Raw genomic sequence first — 25,602 nt, forward strand, 5'->3', positions numbered from 1 at the left:
TCTTTTTAAACAATTAGATAGAGATAGATGATAAAATACTGCATTGATTCCACCACCCATGTTTTTTTGTATAATATCGCTGCCTCTGTAAATGGATTGCATGCAGAGAATGTCGTTTTACATTGTTTTTTTTTTCTTCTTTTGTTTTTTTTTAATGTAATTCATTATGAAGAAAAGCTGCTAACGGCCTCTGTGAAAAATGGTTCACTATTAAAAAGCTTCACATCGCAGTTAACAAAGGAGCCACATTCCTTTCAGGGTTTTCATTTGGCTGCTGTGTCTCTACCTCCCATCCTTCTCATTTATGTCACAGCATTCCTTCATACCCCATCCTTTCAAAATACTGCAGTGTGTATTACAATACATTGCATTTCAAAGAGTAAGTACAGCGTTATACGTCCTCACGTGTTGCTACAACTGTTTAAATAATGTACCTGTCATTGTTCTTTTCATTAACACCCTGTCAACTTTTTACACTTTACAGTCTCAAAAGCTTCCCTTATTAAGCTGTGGAGTGAGTATTAATTGAGATAATTTCAGTTTTCAGTTCATGATACATGATGACTTCATTTTTTTTTTTTTTTGCAATATGTAAAACATATTTAGGCCCCTCATAACCTTAATGCGGCCCTGGTTAGGAGTTAGAATATGTATTTAAGGGGATGACAGTACAAGCCCAGAACCTCGTCTTTTAGCCTCACGGAGATGTCCTCCTATCCCAGGCAGCTGATGGCACCCTTCAACCCCTGAAAGGAGTTGGATGGGAGGGGGAGCGAAGAAACGTCCCTACAGAAGGAAAGGTCCTGTGTTATGGGACTGGGGTAAACCAATAAGGGAAAGAAGTGGGGTTGTTGCTTCACTTCTAGAATAGTGGCAAGACTTCAATAAAAAAGGCACATGGAAATAGATCCGCTAATAATCAGTAAAAAGACATGGGAAATTCAATGTGACTAGCATAGCAGACAATAGTGTATATTGTAGTGCCACTACACATAGAGTTAGGGGAAGATTAGTATTGTTTGATATATTCTTTTGTATTGTTTGGTAAATTTGCAATGAAAATTGCCCTTTTAAACTGACTTTCAGCTGTATGTGAACTGAACTGATTCATGATTTGAAAAAATCATATTTTAATAATAATATTAAACAAAAGTTCAAATACTGTTGTGTTTCATTATTGATAACGACATGTGTTCTCCTTAATTTGCATCCAAATGCTACATTATCAGCCTGAATGTTCAAAACAACCTAGAAAATCCAAGCTGTCTGCATATCCTAATAAAAAGATAGATTTGATTCCAAAAATAATGTATATTTTCCTGCTGCATTGTCAAATTTCTTCACTGCGAATGCACTCACATGCTGACACAAATACTGTGCCATCTGAACAATGTGAAATATTGCACTAACAAATATCAAGTTATTCGGAGAGAGAACAATATGTATGTTTTTTAAAAACTGTCAGAAGTCGTTGTGTTCAGCCCATTACTGAGGACACTGCTTGAAGGGATGGAGCAGATCGCTCTTTGCTTTAGGTTCTTGAACTATGACTGTGTTACAGACTGAGAAAAATGGATGAGATCTGCTGGAGTCAGTGCTGATTCATGTCACAGTGAGTGACAGGCGACGGAGCAGGTGGACTGACAGATAATCAGATTCAAAATGAGCAAACACCAACAAACTAAAATCTGCTATAGGCTATTCGCTCTCAAGTGGCCTGTAAGCCCAACCAACTCAAAACTGACCTACACAAGTAGACATTATACAGTACAGATAAACAGAAAGATAGGTAGCTACATAAAGGCTTAGACAATGAGGTAAAAACGCATGCGTGACTCAGTGGTTACTGGTTTTAAATCCTTCAGAGAATTTGCAGTGGCTTCTCCAAAACAGCCCCTATAACCATCACTTTGGGGACTGTGCCTTTAACAGTTCAGTGTTTGGAAGCACCTGCCAACCAACCACCTACTATCATCTCTCTAAACGTTATGCAACTGGGAGATGCAGCTTTCATATATTATAAGACAAATTAAGCAGTCGTGATTGGGACAGCTAATTTACACAAAAGTATGTTCCACATATGGTCTGTGTTTCTCTTTTTCATTCATAACTGTAAAACACATGGTCAGTTTCACAGACCCTGATAAGCAATACACTTGGCATGAGAGTCCTAATCAGAGTCTTTGAAAACAACTCTTAAAGGTAGGACATGCAGTAATACTGTAAGCTTCTTAAATTCATTGACAACGATGTCTATAGTCAAAGTCCAAAGCAGTTAGAATTCAGATTAGTGTTTTTTGTTCAGAGTGTTTATCTTAAATATGTACTGTACTACAAATACCTGGTCTATTCTTTATTTTATGCTTTTATTACATTTCATGTCAATGTTTAACACATTAATTATGATATTGAAGTTTAGTTTGTGCACCTGCTATCCCCATGCATTTCATCACGATGGTTCAGCTCATAGGTCAGTTTGAACTACTGGGTTTCACATTAGCGACAGTCTATTGTATTTCTCTAACACTTTTACATTTTACATTATGTACAGTGTCCAGGCATAGTATTCATGTATCTTAACATGATTATCAGATTATCAAAACTGTTCAAGCCCATTTTCAGAAGTGCGCAGAGAAAGCGATCATTTATAGAAAATGTCTGTTGGAAAACTATGTAACAAGTAGAGGAATTTAACATTTAAAGATGACCAATGTGGGTTTCAAATCTATAGTTTTCTGCCCGTCCAATGATTGAATTACGTTACATTACAGTGACTAAGAGAAACATTTTTGAAGACATGCGTGCGTCAAATCTTCTTCACTTTAAAAGCTTTGAGACCAAAATGGACATTATAGTGTAAGCAAAATGTTCAGTTTTCATCCATGTTTATCTAAAGCTGCAGTGAAACAAGCAATCCAATAAAAAAAAACATTGTTTTATGCACATAGATTTAAAGCACTGTGCTATTGAATGTATTTAAAATGATTAGAAAGTGAGTTGTGTATATATTATGCTTCCTATGTATACACATCTATATGTTATATAAACATATATAAACATCTATATACTATGTTCACTTTCTTCTCTTTTTTTCTTCACCCTGTAAATGGAACACTGCAAAAGACAAGATTCTATAAGACTGGCATTGTGCTTAGTGATGGCCAGAAATGAAATATTTACAATGGAAGTTGTTCCAACTCCCATGGGGAATATTTGTGGAAATGAACTTGTCTATTGCCATATTCTTATTTGTTTCTATTAGTATATATTCCTATTTGGGCTCATACATGCAATTTTGCTCGTTGTGCCATTTTGCTCTTGTACTGTAAGGTAATTGTCCTACTTTGCAGCCATATTTAATTAGAGTCCCATCTTTAAACAAGATAATCAGTATTATATGAAGTTGTTCAAAGGAGGCGCTCATTAAAAAATGCAAAGGATTGAATACACATGGAAAAAATAAGAATCTGGCAATAGACAAGCTAATTTCTGCAAATATACCCTATGGTAGATCCATTACAGCTGAAACCACTTCCATTAAAATGAGCTGTGTGTACATTAATGAGTCACAGTTATATTAATAGGCAGTCGTAGTCATATCCATACTGACCTCTACTAATACTTTGCATTTCTGTTAATCATGTAGAAGAGACAGGCTTGTTCCAGGGATTACAATTCAACATGGTCTGCAATACAAATTACACATTGCTTTACTATTTTTGGCAGGGCTTTACAAACAGTTTTCCAAAAGATAAGGCGTTTATAACAGTACACGTCCCAGCTTTCCCAACACAACTGGCAAAGACACACAGAATTGCTCTCAAAAGAATTAAATTCATCCTAAGCATTATGAGATGAGATAATGGAAAAAAAAAGTCTGTAGCTACAAGTCTTCAAGAGCTAAGATATACAATATGATGCAGGTCGCATTACTCAAAGACTGAAACAAAAGAAGTCGCACAATGTAAAGCGTGAATACTCTAGTACAGTGTGATGATCTAGAGTGTTGTGTGGGAACAGATTGCGCCTGTGTTCTGGTTGTCTTGTATTTATGAGCCGGGATCCAGCTCTGGCTCGATAAGAATCGTCCTCCAGGAGGTGATGCCAGCGCTGCTGGTCTAAACGGCTGGAAAGTGAGCTTCACCTGTCCTCAGAGGGAGATGCAGTTGCAGAGGTGGCGGAGGGGAGGATGGAGGAGCGAAACAGGCACAGACATGGAGAGAAGTGCTTGAACTAGGGTTTCAAGCTGATTAAAGGTAGAGGAGCCCACATGGTTACAATCGTACAGGCAGGTATGGCCACATCAACCCTGCAAGCTGTCATTTATGCATACTTTATTATTATTTTATACATGCTGACTAATATTCTTTTTATGGTACAGAGAAAAAAATAACATTGACACCTTTAAAAATATTTAAAAGTTCATATTGTGTGGTTACAATCAACTGAATTTATTGTGGGGTTCCTCATTTCACTGTAGGGTCTTTGAACTGCACACCCTCACACCATTAACTGCTTCAGACACTATGAAGACTAGAGAAAATGTTATCTTTGTAAATCCATGACTGCAGCCAATACTTTCAGAGATGTATACATTATATAATTTTTTTTTTTTTTTAATAATCGTTTCTTTAAATGTTACCTTTTATATCATACATAACACATCTTTAGAACGTATACAAGAAATAAATAATAATAATGTCCCATACCGCTGAAATATTCCTCAGAAAGACAGTGCTAACCGAAATATAGATTGAGCTGAAGGTATTCAGTGTACAAAAACAGAAGGTTCTTATTTGAGTCAACACTGAGCCTGGCCTTCAAGGTGTTGGTGTGTGTCTACTGTAAACCTGAAGGAAGGACGTGTCCCGGGCAGCAGCATTCAGGGTCCCTGGGGAGTCGTATAGCTCCAGTTGCATTCCAACCAACCCCACCCAAAACTCAGACCTGACAAACAAAACACACTTCTGAAGGATGCAATCTTAATTTCAAAGAAATAAAAATTGAGGGGGAGCAGCTGGATTCACATTAGTGTCACTCTCTACAATGCGAATCAATTTGGGAAGTAAGAAAGTGTTTGAAGATGAATTACAGCGTGTATTTTTTATTGATACAGGCTGACAAAGATATTTTTAAAATTTCATGTAGCCGTTCAGTTCATTACAGAAAAAAACCAAAAAACACCTGGTACTATAAAATCAATAACCGATTTCCTAATCAGACAGGCAATAATCAATAATCAATGCATTAAGAACACAAATGTGCATACTTCACAAAAACCTTCGATTAGAACTGAAACTGCAGGTGCATTTCATCATACATCGTAATATAATATATGCATCAAGAACGTTTTATTTTTTTCAAAAGGAAGAAGCAAAAGATTTTGCCTCTTCATGTAACCTTTCAAATACAACTGAACACATGCACTAGTAATATAATATATACATGAGGCTCCAAGTAGGGCACCAGGGCAATTAATCAATCAATGAATGTTGAATTAAGGCTTGCGTATCAATAATTGACAAATTGATTCACTACTGCAGTCTTTAAGGTCATGTGTTCTTAACCGGACAAGCACCACCGAATGTCCTTTTGTTTGTACATTTTCTCAAGTTCTTATGTTCTAGTCTAGTCAGTTTTTTTTCATACTAAGAGACTCAGATATTTAACCCTTATGGTGGCTGTTTAATTGAGATAAAACTAGTGTAATTAACTTGGTTAGTGAGCTGGTTAGTGTCTGTTGTTGCCAGCACATAAGTGCATCTGAATAGTGCTAGCACAGAAAGATATTTTAAGTAAATACATTGTACAATACATGAATCATATACAGTTATAATATATGAAAAGCAATTATGTGCATACTAAATTGTTTTTAGGGGGAAAAGACAGCTCAAATTAAAATATATAGTCTAATAGAAAACCATTTTATTTGTTTTCTGTTAGACATACCATGTTCAACAACTATAGTGTAAAAAAAAGTATAAAAAGCAGTAAGGGGAGACTTTTTTATTGTTCATATTTCATCTCAATTGATACTGGTGATGCATGGCTCAGAGCGGTTTTGGCTCCACTTTTGTTTTTCAGATCTCCTCTTCACTCATACAAATCATAAACAGTTTGTCTGGAGAGGTGATGTATAGCTTGTGTCTCTGCTGGACTCATTATGCATGGGTGACAGATCCAGCCCCCGGGGTATCTACATGTCGCGGTACATCTTTCCTCAACAACGACTGCATGAAATACATTTGAGCTTGATTCTGATAAGAGATATCTATGTTTAAAAATATATTGAAAAAAAAAGAAGAAACTTTTCTAAAGTTCAAAAGCAACACAAGAGAAATCGTCCATTTGTTCAAGCAAACTGGAAAAACAGAAATGTCAAAACATATTTTGTAAGGTTATAAAATGTTCCATGTTGCGTGCATAGGAGGATGTAGCGTTGTCCTAGAGTAGCTGTAACTTCAGTATGTTTTCATATACAGTCAGCACTCACATATCCAACCATATAAAATGTTAACTTCAATGACGGTTAAACGAGTTTGACGCATATATGATTATTTCATTTTGGCCTGTTCCAACCCTTGTCAATTTTTTCAGGGAACACAAAAAAGATACATTGTCTGAAATGACTGTGTTTTAAAATAAGCAGGCTTCCATTTAGATGTACTGTAGTTAATTTTCTTGGGTACAGTACTATATTCTCAAAAGAAGAAGTGTTTTAATTCAGAACGATATGATTTTGAAAATATCCCTTGCCAAAAGAGACAACTGGACACATGGACTGTACAGTACATACTTTTATATCTGGTAGGTATTGTAGCAGTATGTAAAATTCCATTAATGACCCAACATCAAAATGAAATCAAAATGCTACCCATGCACAGAACTGTGTAAAACGTAATAGGCTTGCAATTTAGCAAAAGATTAAACAAACAACACCAGTTTTCAGAATGAAAACAGTATCCAAAGTCAATATTCAAAATTGCAGAATATTGTGCTTGATAAGGCCTTAATGCACAAAAGTGTACCAAATATGACAGATTTTAAAAAAGAAATGCATCACAGTATCTAAAAAAGTTTAATGCTTACCATAGCTTGTCTTGTTCACTTTGGTTTTGCTGCATTTTCGTGAGGTGGAATTGGAGGAAGCGCTGTGTAACTGCACAATAAAGATTTGGCATGCGAGAAAAAGCAAAACAAAAAAACGCGGGCTGTACATTGTAACATTGAAGAGATGGGCTTTATATCAGAAAACTGGTGACAAAGTCGGAAATCGCGTGACGGGTAAGTGCATTAATTTGTTGCATATATATGTGTATAATAGGGATTCTATTATGAAACGCGACTGACAGATAACGGATAATGGAGATCCGAGTCCTGACTGTATATACATTCTTATCTTTCTTCTTACCTCTTTAATATCTTTCTTTTTTTTATATAGCGCCTTTCATAGTGAACCACCATCACAAAGCGCTTTACAGAGGTAGGCTGTGAAACTGTGCATTATATGCAGAGTCACTTACAATAGGACATTGATTTAACATCTCATCCTCAGACATCATAAAAGGTAAGAGAGAAAGAAACAAGTTAGTCACAAATAAGACACACCCCTTCTTTGTGATGGACCTGTTTCTAAAAACCAGCTTTCAGACCACTCTCTATCGCGACAATCTGCAGGTTGACCTTTATTCAGACCAGCTCAATATTAGGGCCATTTTCCTTTGGTGGGAAATTCTCCAGATCATTTTGCAGTTTAAATACCGTACCGACATTACCATTTTTGATGTACAGTACCACCAGTATTTCTATTCACACTGTGAAATCAAGTATGTATTCTTGCTAAGCACATATGGTGCATTCCTATACAGTAGAGGTAAACCGATTTAAAAAACAAACATTGTGCAGAAGGTGGCATATTGAAGTTGGGGCTTACAGGTTTTCTTACACAAACAGCATATATAAGTAGTTTGAAAATGAGAGAAGGCTGTTTATTAAAAGTAATGAGTTTTTTTCCTAGTTTTCAGCAACTTCATAATGCAGAACGCTTAGCCAGGGCCACAGGGGAAACAAAGTAAGACAGATAGTGAATGTATTGTGTGCATTCAAGCAGGCAGATTTTAATGCACATTTACCCCATTACAGCACATCAGCATCAGAAATAAGCATGCCAATGCAAGCAAGAAGCGCACACTTATCATTATTTGATAACATGTTTAATGACAGATTGACAGTGGATTTGCAAATGTGAGCTGGCATCAATGTTGCTAACTTCAGTTTTTACTGCCGCCTCTGCAATGCAAGCATACTTATGTGCATAATTTGATTTTGCTACTAAGCTATTAGTACATTTTAAAAAGAGACTCAGTGCTCAGCCTGGGTGCAGAATGTAAGCAGTTTTGATGTTTTGAATCCATCAGACTACGAATAAGGAGAATGGTGACATCTATGAAGCCAGAAATGGCTTAAATGTTTGAAAACAAATTTACTGGCCGACGTTATGTATTTGACGTTAGAGATACGCTGTTACTGCTGATCAACTGTATGGAATTGTGGAAATTATTTCTTAAATAAATATAGAATGATAAAATGTGAGCTTTTTACTAATCTGAGTTTTAAAAACTGAGATATACTGTATAGAAAACAGTACTGAGCATCAGCAAAAATATTCAGTTGTGGAGGCTTCAGTATCCATAGTTTCATATCTTACGGTGAAGTTCAGTTATGTAAAAAAACAAAGATAACAGATCACTTTAAAATAGCAGATCATATATTCGAATATGTTTGTAATATGTTTAAATATATTTTCATGTTTACTGTATTTTGTTTCATAGTAATAGGTATGTATGTATCAATTCAGTGCTATATACTGTAGACAGAGATATATACATATAAAACCCTGGAACCTACCTTAGGGAGATTTTTCATTGACTTTAATGCATTTTAAAATGAATATATATTGACCATTTTCGGAATAATTCCCATTCCCTTTGTCCCAGAAATATGCTTACCAATCCAGTGTTTAATTTTGCATAGGGGTTTTGGGTTACCTTTAAAGCACTGTTTCCTTATACCACTGGTGTCCACTTGTCCAGAGCCAAATGCTTCTAAACCTAATCTTTAACTTGGAATCACAATTTCCCCCCCTAACCGTTAACATTAAAATTGCTATTACATTACAACAGTGCTACACAGTCCCCCAGTGGAACAGCTGAAATATTATTTTCTATACAACAGATGCTATTCAAGCGTGGATGTTCCGAATTCAGTAGCGGTTAGGATCTGTATATCACTATGACTGGTCAATAGAAGGTAGCATAAAGGGAGTAGGATGAATCTGAAAGCAAGCCCAGACAACAGCACTGACATGGACTCAATGGAATGCTGCAAAGCAAACCATTTTATGAACCCCCTTTTCTTTTTTACATTCAATGAACAGTATGTCACGTGGATAACTACACCACACCCACCCAACCTTCATATAAAACATGTCCCATTTTATACAACAGTTACAAAGGATAGGCATCAGATGAAAGCAGGGTTGTTCTATTCATTTATCGGGCTGAAAACTAGATCGCTCGTCCATTTTTATTCTTCTCTACCAGTAATATCTATCAGTGAATCACGTTTAACAACATTCATTTTCAGGGTTAACCTTATTAATGTAAGGTCTTTGATCTTGCATGGCAATGGTTCTGTACTAAGAAGTGACTGTAGCACAGCGGCAACTACAGGAAAAGGCTGCCGATGGTAGAATGGAAACTTACCTTGGCATCTTGGCATCTGGTGGAGTAGTGGTTAGGGCTCTGGACTCTTGACCGGAGGGTTGTGGGTTCAATCCCAGGTGGGGGACACTGCTGCTGTACCCTTGAGCAAGGTACTTTACCTACATTGCTCCAGTAAAAACCCAACTGTATAAATGGGTAATTGTATATAAAAATAATGTAATATCTTGTAACAATTGTAAGTTAAGGGTGTCTGCTAAGAAATAAATAATAATACTGCATTGTTGTAACATGATACCATATGTGTACAAGGGTGCTACAGTATTACTGTGCAATATCTGTTCAAAATCCAGTCATTTGCTATTAATGGTTGTAGTCTTGCTAAGGATTCTTCAGGATAATGCCAGGTATTACAATAACAATGCAAAGGGTTGCAAACAGGTATAACATTTTATGAATGCCCTATTTGTTTTTCTCTGGCACTGCGTTGTTTCCCCGGTATCATTGTTCTGAGAATACTGGGTTAAGATCAAGCAATAATTCGGCAGTCAGAAGTCCATTTCCTGTTCATCACAATGTAACCCTAACAACGTGGCTACATCCTGCAGAAAACTCCATTCAGACACTGCATAGAAAGAAACCCAGGCTGAATGGTGTACACCGATGATATAGGAAGACCAGCCCAAACCTTCTCTTACCAGTAAAACCCAGAGCAGCTGTGTTCAATACATGCGAACAACATAAACACCATGGGTTAGGACCCCCTGCTGACCAGTTAATATGTTTGAAATATTAGAAAAATGCTGCTGTAATCAAAATACTGTCTGCTCATATACGACATGCACTGAAATATTCACGGTATGTTTTGACGTGTACACTCACCTACACGCACACACACACACACACACATATATATATATATATATATATATATATATATATATATATATATATATAGTATGTAAAATATGAAAAGCATTGTTCCTTCCCTGATTTTCTTTTTCTTTTAAAATGTCTGATACCCTAAAAGAAAGGAATTGCTGCTTGCCAGACAAATCAAGTTCCCCAGCTAAGGCAAGGCCTCAATAATTTATAGCTTTAATCTGCTCACTGAGGTGTGCGGTCTATGACAGTAATTATAAATGCAAGGAGAAATTATAGCTGAATACTTTAACTGCATTAGGAGCCATCTGATGAACAATCATGATTGCCTGCTCATTTTCAACAATAGAGGGCACGTCCGTGTCAGAACATTTAAATCTCCATGGTGCTACTTTGCTTTTTTCCATTTACTATCAAATGTCAGTTGCCTGTTATAAAACAGAGATGTGATGGGTAGTGGTAATTGAGGACTTGATTGCAGAAAAAAAAGATGAAATAGCATTAAATGTTTATGAATTTAGAAGGCAATTACTTTTTAATGGCTTCAGGAAAAGAAGAAGGAAAAAAAAAACCTACAAGTTTTCCTGTGGTTCTCATTATCTAGTTGTATCACATACTTCTGCAAACAAATTGGCACCGCAATGCCTCTGTGAAAGGAGTCGTACCCCATACTGTATAACAAATGGTTTTGATATATTTAACAAGGTTCTTCCCTTATAACGTACTGTTACCATGGGCCGACTGCTTTATTAATTTACCTTTTGCACTCTTTGGTGGCTTCTAATGAATATTATAAGTCATGTTCCCATTAAAACCTCTCAGTAGTACTGTATATACACTGCCGTGCACAAATACACAAATAAAATTATGAACATACAATTCTGCATCTTACTGGTAACATAAATGCCAACAGGCAAATGTAACAAGCTTCATTTGAGCTGAGTTATTAATCTTATTTCTTCTAGTGACTTCAGGCAGGAACAGTTATGGTAGCCTGTATGTAAGGTAAGATAAAAACAAAAGGCAAGACTTAGATATTTTACAGTTTACAATCAGATTTCTTCCTGTATTCTTGGCTTTTTAAATATTTTCTTTATCTTTTTTTAACATGAATTATGATATCTTTGTAAGTGTCACAGGGGCTACCTATAAGCATCTTAAAAGTTCTGTTCCGGCTTCAGCATTGCAGGCTTTCCATTCAAAGAATGCACAAGACAGGTAACCTGAGGTATTGAATATGCACTTACAAATTAAAACAGGATTAGGTTTTAATGCTGCAGTGTCTCAGAATCATGCAAATTGCTATTGTGTGTTCACTTCAGTTTCCACAACTGTAGGCTCTGTAAGTATCGTGGAAATGCTTTTAAATAGTTTTCTTTTAATGATTTTTTTAAAATAATTATTTTAAACATGGTATGAAAAATGTAAAGTTGCTAGACCTGGGGTATATCCACACGTGCTGTGGTTTATCTAGCCAAGGTAAAGTGCTAGTTACGTCACAAGCTGTAGGGAATACAATGATGCAATAAAAATAAAATGTCCATGGGGTGCTGTTGAAGCCCAAGTGTGCATATTGCAAGGTTTATCAGCTATGAACAGCTGAGCTCATTCATTCAGCGTTACACCATGAGGTGATGTTAAACCCATAGTTAATTAACAACGTGACATGGCCTTCAACAGCGCGTCCTATTGCTTGCTCCATGTCAATACTAACATTCTGCACTCTCATTCAAATAGATCAGCAATGTTAATAAACCCCAATTAATACACGCCACTACGTTAAACCATATGGGGTATGACTACACCTTTAAGGTCTCAGAAATAAAGAATTTGACTCATGCTTATGTTTTTCTATGTGGCACATTGAATGCTCATCGGTGCACATTCTTTACAGTTTAATGAACAGTGCAATAAGTCCAAAAATGTTATTAAACGAACCAATGAAAGGTGACACTAGGCTCTTTCTCGGAGTTACCAGAGGCTTTCTTTGCAGTGTTTCTTTCCTTTTGCAAGATAAAAAAAACAAAACTGTCCGCCTTATTGCTGTAGCAGACAACACAAAAAACAAAAGAGGCGTTTCTGAACCCAATCTACTGCAATTAAAACATGCTTGGAATAAGAGCACATTGTAAAAATGTTAACGCTTTATTTGTACCAGTACAAAAGGTGCAGATCTCATTTGTTTCAGCATGTTCATTCAACATGAAACGTTGACTATTTCCATACTACAGTATTCACATTAAGTAATTCCCACTCAGTCTAAAATGGTTAGATCATGTACAGCATCTAAATCTAAACTGCTGATGAAACATTTAATAAAGTGCTTTTTTTTTATTTTTGCAAAACACAACATTTTTACATAGCAATATACATTTCAGTATACTCTAAATGTGCCAGTAAGTAGGGCTTTCTACCGGTTAGAACATTTTTTTTTTTTTTATGCAGATGTTGGTTTTATGATTTAAATTACAATAAATCCATTTATCATTTTAAAAGGAAAAAAAAGAATTGGCATATCATACAAATAAATAGTAGAAGCCAATGTTATCGCATGCTAACATCAGCACTTTATGTTTCAAGCAGTAATACATTTCATCACTGGTGAGGGGTTATAACAGAGGAAAATAATTGGATACTGTGACCCAGAAACACCCAGACTTAATCAGGTTTTATTTGTGATAACCCATTCAGTGGATACATATTAATCTTTATTTAAAACAAGAAACAGTTGACATCCCGATCCTGCTTACAAAATATGTTACTCCATGTGATTATAAGTAGTTTAAACTGCCACTTAAAACATGTTAAGAAATGTTGAGAAAAGTAAAGCAATAATAATAATAATAATAATAATAATAATAATAATAATAATAATAATAATAATAATAATAATTACAATTATATATATATATATATATATATATATATATATATATATATATATATATATATATATATATATATATATATATATATATATATATATATAAAACAACAGGTAGTAGAAATGTTTACAATAGGATCTTCTACTTACTGACAACGCTATTCCTTATCCACATCAACAAACTGTGAATGGTTTTCTGGTGATTTACTGTGTGTTTTACTTAAATGAAGTTTTACTGCATGGTTGCTGGCAAATGTCCGACTGCACAGTTTGCATTTAAACTTAGTGTCCATCTCCTCTTCCACAACTGTGGCTTCAGTTGGCCTAACTCCTATGGCCTTGGACAGTTCTGGTCCCACTTTTGTCTGCTGCTCTACGGGCAGATTGTCCATGTCCTTCAACTCAAAGCCCAGGTGGGACTCCAAGTGGCTGATAAATGCTGAGGTGGACCTAAACTGAGACGCACAGTCATTACAGTAGAAGATGGGATGGCCAGTGTCCATATTCTTCAAGAATTTGGTCCCTCCTGTTTTCCTCAACTGATATTTGACATTAGCCAACCAGTGGCTAATGGTGGTCATGGACAGTCCAGTAAATTTGGAAATATGCATCCGTTCCTGAGGGCCTAGGTCTGACAGCAAGTACTTGCCTTCGGAGGTCTGAAAGAGACTTGAAACAAACTGGGCCTGCAGGATAAGAAGGTGCTGCGGATTCCAGTTCGACTGCCTACCCTTTCTCTTGTGGACAGAATAGAGTTCTGCCGAGACATCCTCGAAGCGTCTGACGTCCATTTCAAGCTTCACTGAAGGCATCCTTGAAGGCAATGATGGTTTTGGTGTTGTGGCTTTTGGAAGAACCTTGACCATATCAGCAATGTCAGACAGAGCATGCTTTTTCTGCACTGGAGTGCATGACTGTGCACAAGAGGATGCCATTGCTTTGTTGCTTTTCGATTTAGTCAGATCAATCGGTTGGTCATTGTTTTCATACAGAAAGCAGTTGGTGAGACGGCTGGATCTAGGCGGGACAGGTGCCAAGGCTGGTTTCTCCATCAAGTTCCTGTTCAGTTTGGAAAGCATGGCTGTTGTAGAGTCTGATCTGGCACTGGAGGGCTTGTTGGCTTTCCCTAAGTGATTGTTCAAAACCGACTGCAGAGCACTTAGGGGGTTGACACTAAGAACCTCTGAGGAGTCATTTACGAGAGCACAGGGATTACTGCAGCCATTACTGGCAAGAGGGGTTGACGTTTTCTTGTCATTCTCCGAGAGGTCGGGTTTGAAGATGTCTTTAATTTCACTGCTTTCTCTCCCATAAGCTGGTTCTGTTTTTGAAGCAACAGGAGAATCCTGCTGGATGTCATTGTCTTCAGTCCCACCTAGCGCAGTATTTTGAGTGTCCTTTCCCTCAGTCGCATTACTCTGTTCCTTTTTGATGTGTGCATTGTTCGACGGAGCAGAATGAGAATCATTTCCCTTGGTTGTCTGAAAAAACTTCCCCTTTGGGGCAATTGCCCTCAACCTGTTGAAGTTCTGCTTCACTTGAAGAGGTTGACAAGCTGAGTGTGTGGAGTTTCTGATCACCCCCGAGAGCTGATATGCAGCATGAATGCTGGGGTATGCGCTCCAGCTGGGTGTCCCAGTTTGAGCCTTATTGATAGCTGATGCTACTGTGTTGGCCAAAGACTTTAAGATATCGCCTCCTCCTCCTGAGCCATGCTCTAGGTCTTCCTCACGCAGGTAAGGATACTTAAAAGTAGCATCTCCTGGTTTTTCAACATCATCTTCGTGCTTACTATTTTTCGAGTCCATCTCTTCTAATACATTTCCGCCTGGCTTATCTGCTCTTTCTTTCTTTATGTCTGGTTCAGCCAATGCTGCGATATTTGGAGATTCTTGGCTCACATCCAAAGGGGGCTGAGTTTCACTGGTGGGCGGCTCAGCTAAAGATTGCATCTTTTCTATAGCTAAAGGGTCAAGAGCTAACTGTTTCCCCTTCTTTGACGCTGAATTTGTAACCTTGATAAAGTGTCCCGTCACCATCATATGAGTCGTAAGCTGCTGAAGAGTGTCGTGAGAACTTCCACACTCCATACACTTCAGGATCTGAGACTTGCAGGTCTCAAACTGCCAGGTGTAGCTTGCTCCATTCTGGTAACCATAGCGGTTGTTATGCAAGGCGTTGAAGCCAGATGTTTTCTGTGAATCAGTATACCCTGAAATCCCTGTTGTGGAATCCGGAGAGCAAGGCCTGTTGGCTTCATAAGCACGCTTCTTGGCTGGAGGGACTATTTTCGATGCAAGAACCGGAATGGGTTCTTTCAAAGGCACTTTCTGGTAATGTTTAGTTTTAATCATGTGAACACTTAAATCTTGAAGGGACTCAAAGGAATGACCACAGAACATGCACTTGAGGACCTTCATGGCATCCTCCTTTCCTTCCATGTCCTGCAAGTTTCGTTTCCTCGTCTTTGAGTAGGACGTTGAGGCATTCTTATGTCTGTCATGGTTGTTGTCTTGGTAATGTCCGCTCTTATTCATGTGCACTGTAAGCTCCACCAAGGTGTCATACGCTGCGCTGCATTCCTTGCACCTGAAGCGGCTAGCCCCTGTAAACACGGTCCCACAGGGTTTGCTGTTTTGTCTATACAAGTGGACGGAACTAAAAAGGTTTGGTTTAGAAACAGGTTTGGGAGACAGAGTCTGTTGCAGAGTTTTTGATAGGGCATCTTGGTGCCAATCAAACTCACTCTTGCTGCTTCCATTGGTGCTGTCGCAGCTGGCCCTGCCCAGGTTATTGGTCGCTTTAAGATCTAACCCAAGACCGGTCCAATAAGAGTCTGACAGGAAGTTGGCGTAGGCGGCTCTCATTTTTTCCAGACTGTTTTGCATATTGTCCTTCAGTTTAGAGTTACCATTTTCATCCTTCTTATTGTGGTCTTCAGAGGAAGAGGTGCTTTTGAAGTCGACCAGTCTGTCGCTGTTGTCACTGAGGCGCGATTCTAACTCTGCTTCCTGATTGGACAGAGCACTGGCTGGAGAGTTCAAGTAGCTGTAGCTGCTTTTATTATCGGCTTCCTTGTCTTCCTGGTCCTCAGAACTGGCTTTGTTGCTTTCGTGGCACTCCTCTTCTGGTGAGCCATCATTCTCCTCTTCATCTCCTTCAGCCGATTCCCCAACATTGAGGTCATCATCAGGCATGTACACTGGAAGAGAGAAGATGCAATGGTTACTGATTGTCTGGCAGTGTGGAAGAAATATTGTACTTGCTTATTTATATATATATATATATATATATATATATATATATATATATATATATATATATATATATATATATATCACGTTTATAATGGCATAACCACGGTTTTAAATTTTGAAATATATACAGGCTACCGCAGGAAATCATATTAATTTGACAGCTTTACAGAACTAGATTAGACCCTTATCATGGTCTACTTAATGTAATTTAATATGTTTTTTATACATCATACATGGTGGAATAACTAATAACATCTTAAAGGGCTGAATTCATAAATAATTATTATCCTGGTTAATGTATAGAACTCCAGTTCACTTAGTTTCATGCAAACGCTCTAAGAAAATATTTCTCTTATTGAAATCCCAGGACCAAAGACCCGAATTATCACCGAACTATGAACATATTCACTTGTTTAATAGTAAGCAGTATATTTCGACATTCAGTTAGTACAGTATCACAGATTATCAGTCAGCACTTCAGTCAAGATTTATGGATTTCTATCACAGTTACAATCTTCACCTATAAATCCTTCAAAATGAACAAGCCCAAAATTACAATTAAATTATTCAATTGTACTATTAGCCAGCAAGTGTCAATTAGAGTCTTGTTTTGTACTTCAACTAATGATGCACACTGAATCAGGGTTTTAAAAAATCCAACAATATAGTCCACAATAGCACTTGAAAAACTCTCAGTGGTTTACAGTTTACATTTACAGTTCCATATTGGTCCTCATATATATTTTAAAGGAAATTACACCCACCACACAATATGACACAGCTGAAAGTGGAGCGTGACAGAATGGCATGGGGAGTTAGATCAGGGTCGAGACTTCTGAGAGAAACATTTATCTGGTGTACCTTTCATGAGCACTACCATTACAAACACAGCCAATTCTAATACAAAAATATAGAAAAAGAATTACAAAAAGTAATATATTCCAATATATGGAGTATTACTAAAACCTACAGGCTCTTTCTGTATCTTATTAAGATGCTTTCAATGTTGCATGCCGGGTTTAGGTGATGTCAGAGGACATCAATATCTTATTCATGGTTAACAATGTCCTTCAATCGTGTTTAATTGTATACTAAACTGCAATCCTTTGATGTCTGTTAGTGAACTACATTTTTCACAGTTAAGCCTTTGGTGTACTTTACTGGAAAAGAAAATCTTCCTCAAAGGTAGTTTTAGCTGTAGCTCCACAAGCTTCCTGTCCTACTTGAAACGATGATACTCCTTGTATTTCCTTCATAGCTGCCTGGGATACAATCCTGTACACCACAGTCAAATAGCAAGTCTAAATATTACATTGAAAGTTCTGTTATAGCTTTAAGAGAAAATAAAAAGGGGTCACATTTTTATTCCCCAAAAGGTGATTTTGTAATAAAAAAAATATATATTTTATAAGCTCATATTTCCAACACGTTCCTATTAGGAATGAAACACACAGTCAAATACAATATGTAAAAACATACTAGACATGACAACATTAAAACACTATCTGGACCTTGAACAATAAACTAGTGTGCTTAGTACGCCTACATGCTGGATAGCTTCAGCAGAATTCATGTCCCTCAGGAGGTAATGAAATGACTACCAAGTCAAAGGTTTTTCTTTTGTCTAGACATGTTTACAGCAAATCAGAACTTGTGAGTGATAGCACAGAATGGATGCCTCTCACACTGAAGTACATGGATAGTAAGTATAGTAGAAAAAGACAAATCATATAAAAGATGCAAAATGGGGTTCATTTTCATGATCTAAATCGTGGCGGATCTTAAAACTGTCACTCTGCATTAATTGTTCTGTGTTTCCCTCCAAGATCGAATGTTATAAAGTCAGCAGAAAGTCTGGTTTTAGGGTGGCGGTATGTCACAAGGATGGCTTGTGGTGACTTCAGACCAGGAAGAGACACCTTACTGTGAGATATGAAGCGCTGCTGCGTGTTTATTACATAAACAAATCAAACTTTTAAACAGACAAAACAAACACTTTGTAAAACAAACGGCACGATGGCCAAAATAAACAGACAATAATCAAAACAGCGAACCAAAACAAGTATTGTGCTGGTCTAACTCCAGCACGAGTAGCAATTGCTTAGTTATATTCTTATCAATCTTACTTGTCTCTTTTACGTACCTCCTCTCCGTACACTCAACCACCTGATGAGTGGCTGATCCGCTCTTTTATACAGCTGTGCCTGAGCTTGATTGCTTGTTAATCATTCAATCGAGCTCAGTCACATTCTGCACGTGAACTGATTTGGCAGGAAAAGTACTTGTGTCAACCTAAAACACCCATGCACACCAAACATACATTTTAAACACTAATAACACCACACCCCCCTGCACCAATACATACACATTTACATCATAAAACAACAATAGACAATACAAAATAATACAAAATACACACAAGGGCGATGTACCCCGTCACACGGTATTAAAATCTGATGCTGTTTAGAGCATCAAAATTGACCGCAATGTTTCTCGGTGGATACCCCTAACTCAGATATTTTTTTTTGCGGTAGAACCACTTCTGTTTATCCCACACGTAATTACATATTATGATTGAATTAAATTATTTATTTATGGTAAAACTGGCTGGCATTACCACAAAAACAGTCAGTGGTGCATGAGTCCTGTTTCATGGTATTTAAAATGAGATTCCATCCATAGAAGTAGAAATAGGTGAAAGGCCGCTGGCTAGTGATTGTGACGTACTGGCCCCCTTTTGGAAAATAAATCATGCAGTATGCAGTATACAGTGCATGTAAATGTACAGGATGATGAATCTTCATAGAATAATGAATTAGTACCACATCAGCAGCTGCATACTGTAACGCCACCGCAATGTCCTGATGCTGCATTATTTTAAAATGGCATGCAAGCATTGTAAACCTGCTTACCTACCAACAATCTGAAAAAAAGAAATAACAGAATCAGGATCATTTCATTTATAATAATCTGTAAATTCATTTACAGATATCTATGTCATAAATAATACAAGACTAATATTAATTGAACAGTTAATAAGGTTAGTCATTCTATAAATATTACTAAAATAAGTCCAGATACAGTACACCATCCAAAAATGCACTGTATTGGTCTCGGATGCTTCAAAACAAGATTTTTTTTAAAATCAATATCTAACAAGTGCCTTAGGAAAGCAAACCACTACATAGAAGAACTGTAGGCAGCTAATGTAAAATAACCACAGAAACCATTGCTTTATGTATTATGAAACTCCTGTATACACAAGAGCTGGTGCTTGCTTGGACACCTTGTTGCACACAAGACATATTTTGAAATAATCCCTTCAAATAGGTATGCAATTCAAATGTATTTTGTAGCGCTCCACATGTTTTCAGAGCAGTGTTGAGGAGGGACACACTTGGTGATAAAAATAAAGTGACGCATCCCTGCCGGCTGTAAGGTCTGCTTTAAAACACATTCAACACTTCTGGATTCTGCCTGCATTCTCTTCTATTGAGGAATTATAATTTGACAGTCCTGTTATTATTAGCAAAGAATGCAGTACCGTACTAAAACAACACCTACAGTGGTAATTCAATTACACCGATGTGCTGGTAATGAGCCAAGGAGCCGGATTCTCAAAGCCATGTACTCCCAATTGTCATTAGCACCATTTGTTCAGATATTAGAAACCCACCCAATAAAGTTACCAAGCCAGAAATAATCAACTCAGACATTTCATTGAGGGCTTGGGATTGCTTTCAAACCGTTTATTGTTTGTTTTAGAAAAGTTAATTATGTTTTTTCTTTGAGAAAAAAAAATGTGCTAATGATGATTTGGAGTAAATAGCTCTGAGAATTAAGCCCAATGTCTTTTGTGTTAGTACTGAGATTCTTTAGGTATCAAACGCACAAGAAGTAGCGTTTTTATTAAGTCAGCCTACATAACACCTACACGTAATGTCTGTTTTAAACGCTTCCCGATGTCTACGTATATGAAATGCAAATTATAAGAGTCATTTGATTTTATGGTGCAATTTTTAGTTTAACTGTTAAAAGCTACCTTGATAACAATTAAACAATTTACTGTATTTTTTAATGGTTCGTTAATACATAGAAACCTAAAAGTCCAGCTCACCTTATAGCAAACGCCAAGGGGTCTGACAACATGTGTACAGTAGTGAGATCAAATTAGATTTTTTTTTTCATTATTGTACCTTTTTATTAGTTAAATGTGTACATTGGTTGCATTAGGTTACTAAAAAAAAAAAGAACTAACCATTAACACAAAATGAACAACTCGAATTATAGAAGATATTTTGGACTTGCAGGGTTACCCTTTGGGAGCGGTCTTGCATTGACATTTAGAGTTACCCATTCAGTTTCAACCATTTTGCCTCCCAGGTTGCTATTTATTTATTTATTTTTTAATAATGTCATCAAGTCAAGCAACAAGCCACGGCAGAGATGAAGCTACATTCCTGAATACTTCAACTGTTTAAAGCGCACAACCGTTCTGCTGAACCTACATCCCGATGTGAACCGGGCTCAGCAATGTGTGTCAGAATTCAACCTAGGGACCAACTCAGTAAAACATTCAAAAACGATTAAGCTCAGCACATTGCTAAAAGAGGGCTCCCAGTTTAGTAATTAGGACTGCATTTGTGAAATAAACACTTTTATACTTGACAACTAGCACAGGTAGATGATGGATCAAGATCAGAGACTTTCTGACAAAACATTGCCCCTGAAAGTAGGGCTTTATCCACAGCCTCAAGTACTGCACCTATAGCCTTGAGAAGAGGAGGCATACTGGTGTGCATTAGACAAAAGCATGATTGATAATTATGATTATTTTATAAATCACAGACTGTGTAATTATATAACTGAGCATGCAGACATTTTAGACACATTGTAAGCCAGAAAGATGAGACTGAATGACAATTGGATTCCTACAAGCCAGAAATGCATAACAGTTTTACAAACGGATGCATTTTTTACATTTGATCTTACATTTCAAATTAAAAACTGAAGCCACACAAATGACAAAGTGAACCAACCAACCTAACTATTATTTTCAGGCCAATTTTAAACAAAAATCAATTATCTAGGTTTGGTTCGCTTTGGCACATGTGTAACCAATTAGGTCTTGTTTTAAAGGTAAAAAGTGATGCTAAGTTTAATTCTCAAAGCGTCCAGTTGTTTTCTTTCACGTTTATTTGGAACCAAATTAACCTAAACCAATGTATCACAATATTAAATATGAAATATTAAAAAGAAACATTGCAAAAAGGATTGGGTAATTCGAATATATTTTCTAATTATTTCATATTTTTGGTTTCTGATTATTACTGATATTGTGAACGATATTAACATAGCACCTGTGCAATCTGCAGTCATGGCTTTGAACTTCAGCTAAACATTGTAAAAGCTGTCACCAAACGCAAACAGCCATCCACACTGCAATTTAAATCATATGACAATATGACCTTTCAACTCTGCCATGTTTTTTTTTTTCTAGAATCAGCCAGGTGATAAATATCCACTATTAGTCAGTTATTAAACTTGAATTACTTACTTTGGATGAATAGTTCATCAGATTACTGGGAAGTTGGTTAATTAGGTAATTAACATGATCAATTATCAACATATTATTGCCAGCTTATTAGCAAACTACTATCAGTTTTTGCATATTAATCTATAAGTAACATGGTTAGGGTTCATAAATGGCCCCAAAGTCATTGATTAACTTTTCAGCTCTGATAAGTTATTTGCGCAGATTCCATTCCTTGTCCATGCTTGATTCATGCTTAATAAATTACTAATCATAGATATTTTAAATAAAGTGTTAATGAAAAAAAAACAAAAAACTATTGAGATAAAATCATACAGAATGAAGAGCCATGATGCAGGCCTCATAAAAATGAAAATTCTTTTTTTTTTTTTTTTAAGCCTTTAATTTAAGGATACGTAAAACCTGAAAAAATATTGAACTAATTCAATATAATATTTTAAAATATTGTTCTATCTATAATCTATAAACAGGATAAACAAAGTTGCCTGGAACTCCAAAACATGTCATAAAATCTGATAAAACCTCCAATCTCAGTCACTACAAATTGATATCTTTACATAGAGATATGCAAAGGTCAGAAACCAGAGGTGTCTATTGTACATCATTCACTTGAAATGTTTAGAACATTAATCTGAAACAACCGATACCACATTTATTCCACACAGAATCCTAGCAGTCCTGTTTTTATTGTTTAATCTTAAAAAAATCAACACTGGATAAATGAGACAGTATATGAAAAGGCCTCTGCAGTGGCAAGTGATTCAGATTTGACACTGTATCCGCCCCTGTACCAAATATCATTTCAAAGAAACCATGTGTGCAGTTTTACCCAGTACAGCTTCTATTACACAAACCTTAACAGCAGATACAATGTATTTAAAAAAGTCTGGGGGTGGTGACGTTTCCATTCCCTACAAAACAATCATGTTAACTTCTAAAATACTAAACTAACACATAATTCCACTGTCTATTTATGCATGGTTTGGTTTTTATCAGAAAGCAGGCACTGTTGACAGTCCTGTTAATTTACATTATCCAAATTAAGTTTTAGCTGTAGGAGCTGCCCCCCCCCCCCCCCAACTGAAACCTGCTTGTTGCTACAATGTGAACCAAACAGACATGCACCTACAATTTACAGCAGTAGAGTTATACATGTCTGGTGTTTTTGCTATTTTAGAAACCATAGTAAAAATATTTTAATATGGGCTGTTGACAAAATGATATGTACTCCACCAACCAGCAAAGCATGTACATCTTCAAGCTAAGCAGAAGAGACATGTGCAACTGCTGTACGTGTTTAAGCGATACAGATTGCAGGCCACCTGTTCCAGGCAGGCCTATTCACACGATCAGTAGCTTTGTGGTTTTCTGTTGGAAAGGATTTTAGGGTGGGCCTGACAAAAAAAGGTCTAGACAATCTAAATCCTTGACTAGACAGAAGTGTCATGGTGATCAATGCTAATTATCTGGTCCCATAACTCTGGCTGGAAAAGACGGTGTCAGTGGACTACAACAAAAATCAGTTCTGACTTAAGATAGAAAACACTGAAAACATGTTTTTCTTGAAAATGATAGTACCAATACAATACTATGAGGCTATGCTCTTAGTAGAAATGGCATTCAGATGTAAACGCATAAGCATGTTCAAAAAGTTTTTAACCAACATTTTAACCATAGTATTTAAAGATTTTAAGCATAGTAATCATTGTGTGCTCCTATTTAGCAGAACATGCCAATGCACCTCTAAACCACAGAAAATGATATAAACAGTGGATCACCAAACTGCTTTTGCACAAGAATGATTTATTTTATTTAATATAAAACATGGTGGTTACAGGTCTAGGGGGGATAATTTCAAGTTGGCTGGGATCATTAAAACAGAGCAGTTTCTGTGCCAGTATGAATCGTTGCTAGCAGAGCGTGTGGCTTTTTTTTTGCTCCTGAAAGCGGAGGGACAATAGCGCTGGCTACAGTCAGGCAGAGTGCCAGCAGGAGGCATTAGAACGTTACCTCCTGACCAGTGCACTCTCTCAAGCAGAGACTGAGACAGTGGTGATGTGTGAACTAATGTACACTGAGGACCAAGCAAAAGTGAGACCAACAATCTTATTTCACTTACAATCTGACTGGAACACACTCCTCCAGTAGGAGACAGGCTAGTGAATTATCCCTCAGCGCCTTAAAATCAAACCTCATACTGGCACCAGCAACATTATTACTGCTCTCCTAGTAATTATGATCAATACCTTTTTGTTGTTGGCTTTTCTTCCTTTAACATGAACTGGGATAAGAAGATGTTCAAGAAGCACTACATAGCTTTGTAATACCCGGACTACACAACAGTGAGGACCTTTGGCCACAAGCATGCAAATTGACCCCTAGACACTTGAAGTGATCACATTTAGACTTTCTTTTGCAAAAGAAGAACAATAAGAGCTTCAGCACACAGCTATCAGGGACAGTGATAATGTCACGAACACAAGTAAAGAAAATTGATTTTATAGCCTTGGTTAACACTCCTCTAAGATAAAATAACAACACCGTATTACACTCCACCTTTAGAAATGGCTGAACCCAGGACTGCCACTGTTTGACATGTGCCACTGTGCTCTGCTTACAATACTTGTCTCAAGCTACAGCTCTCAGGAGAACAAATCAATATCTTTTTGCTTCCCATTGATTGCCCGGCAATGGTATCAGACTAACCAGGATTGTTATGACATTTCTAGATTTCCTCCTGTCCTTGAAGCGATCAATTACACGCAAACGGCAATCAAAACCTCTTCACAGAATGAACCTGCTTTGTGACATTTTCATCTCCTGGATTTATACTGCGTTTAAGATGCAAAACGCCACGTTGCGTTCATGTTGCTAGCATTAGGAGAAGGCCACTGTTTCACTGAAGGACACACAAGAAGTGGTATATTATATATAGTAGGTGCATTCGGTGCTACTAAACTCAGAAAATGGTTTAATATAGAGAGAATAGAAACAAAACAAACACTGTAGTCAATTACATCCGAACTGTAAGGAAAGCTTGGAAAACTCAATCTTCGAACAATCTAATCAGAGAGCTGAATTGTATAAACCCTGCAAATCAAACACAGCCTTGGCAGCTTGCACACTGCAAACATATTGGGCCACCTTCTCAAACCTTTTACTCCAAATTGGTATTAGCACATTCATTCCTGAAAGAAGAAAAACACAATTATAAAACAAATGAGAAACAATGTTACTACTTACAAGTCCCTAAATAAAATGCTTTTTATTGGGTTACTGTTATGAAAAAAAACTGTAATGCTG

General features: G+C 36.9%; 1 protein-coding gene across 1 annotated transcript in view; it reads right to left on the reverse strand.

Moving 5' to 3' along the window:
- Positions 1-13,605: 13,605 nt before the first annotated feature.
- Positions 13,606-25,602, reverse strand: part of LOC117404296 (teashirt homolog 2) — a 53,644-nt gene continuing 41,647 nt past the window's right edge. The window contains exon 2 of the mRNA XM_034007160.3: positions 13,606-16,690. Within this exon, the coding sequence (XP_033863051.3) occupies positions 13,647-16,690 (3,044 nt within the window). The 3' untranslated portion in view covers positions 13,606-13,646. The remainder of the gene's footprint in view (positions 16,691-25,602) is intronic.

Source organism: Acipenser ruthenus, chromosome 18 (assembly GCF_902713425.1).
Source record: "Acipenser ruthenus chromosome 18, fAciRut3.2 maternal haplotype, whole genome shotgun sequence".
NCBI classification, from domain to species: domain Eukaryota; kingdom Metazoa; phylum Chordata; class Actinopteri; order Acipenseriformes; family Acipenseridae; genus Acipenser; species Acipenser ruthenus.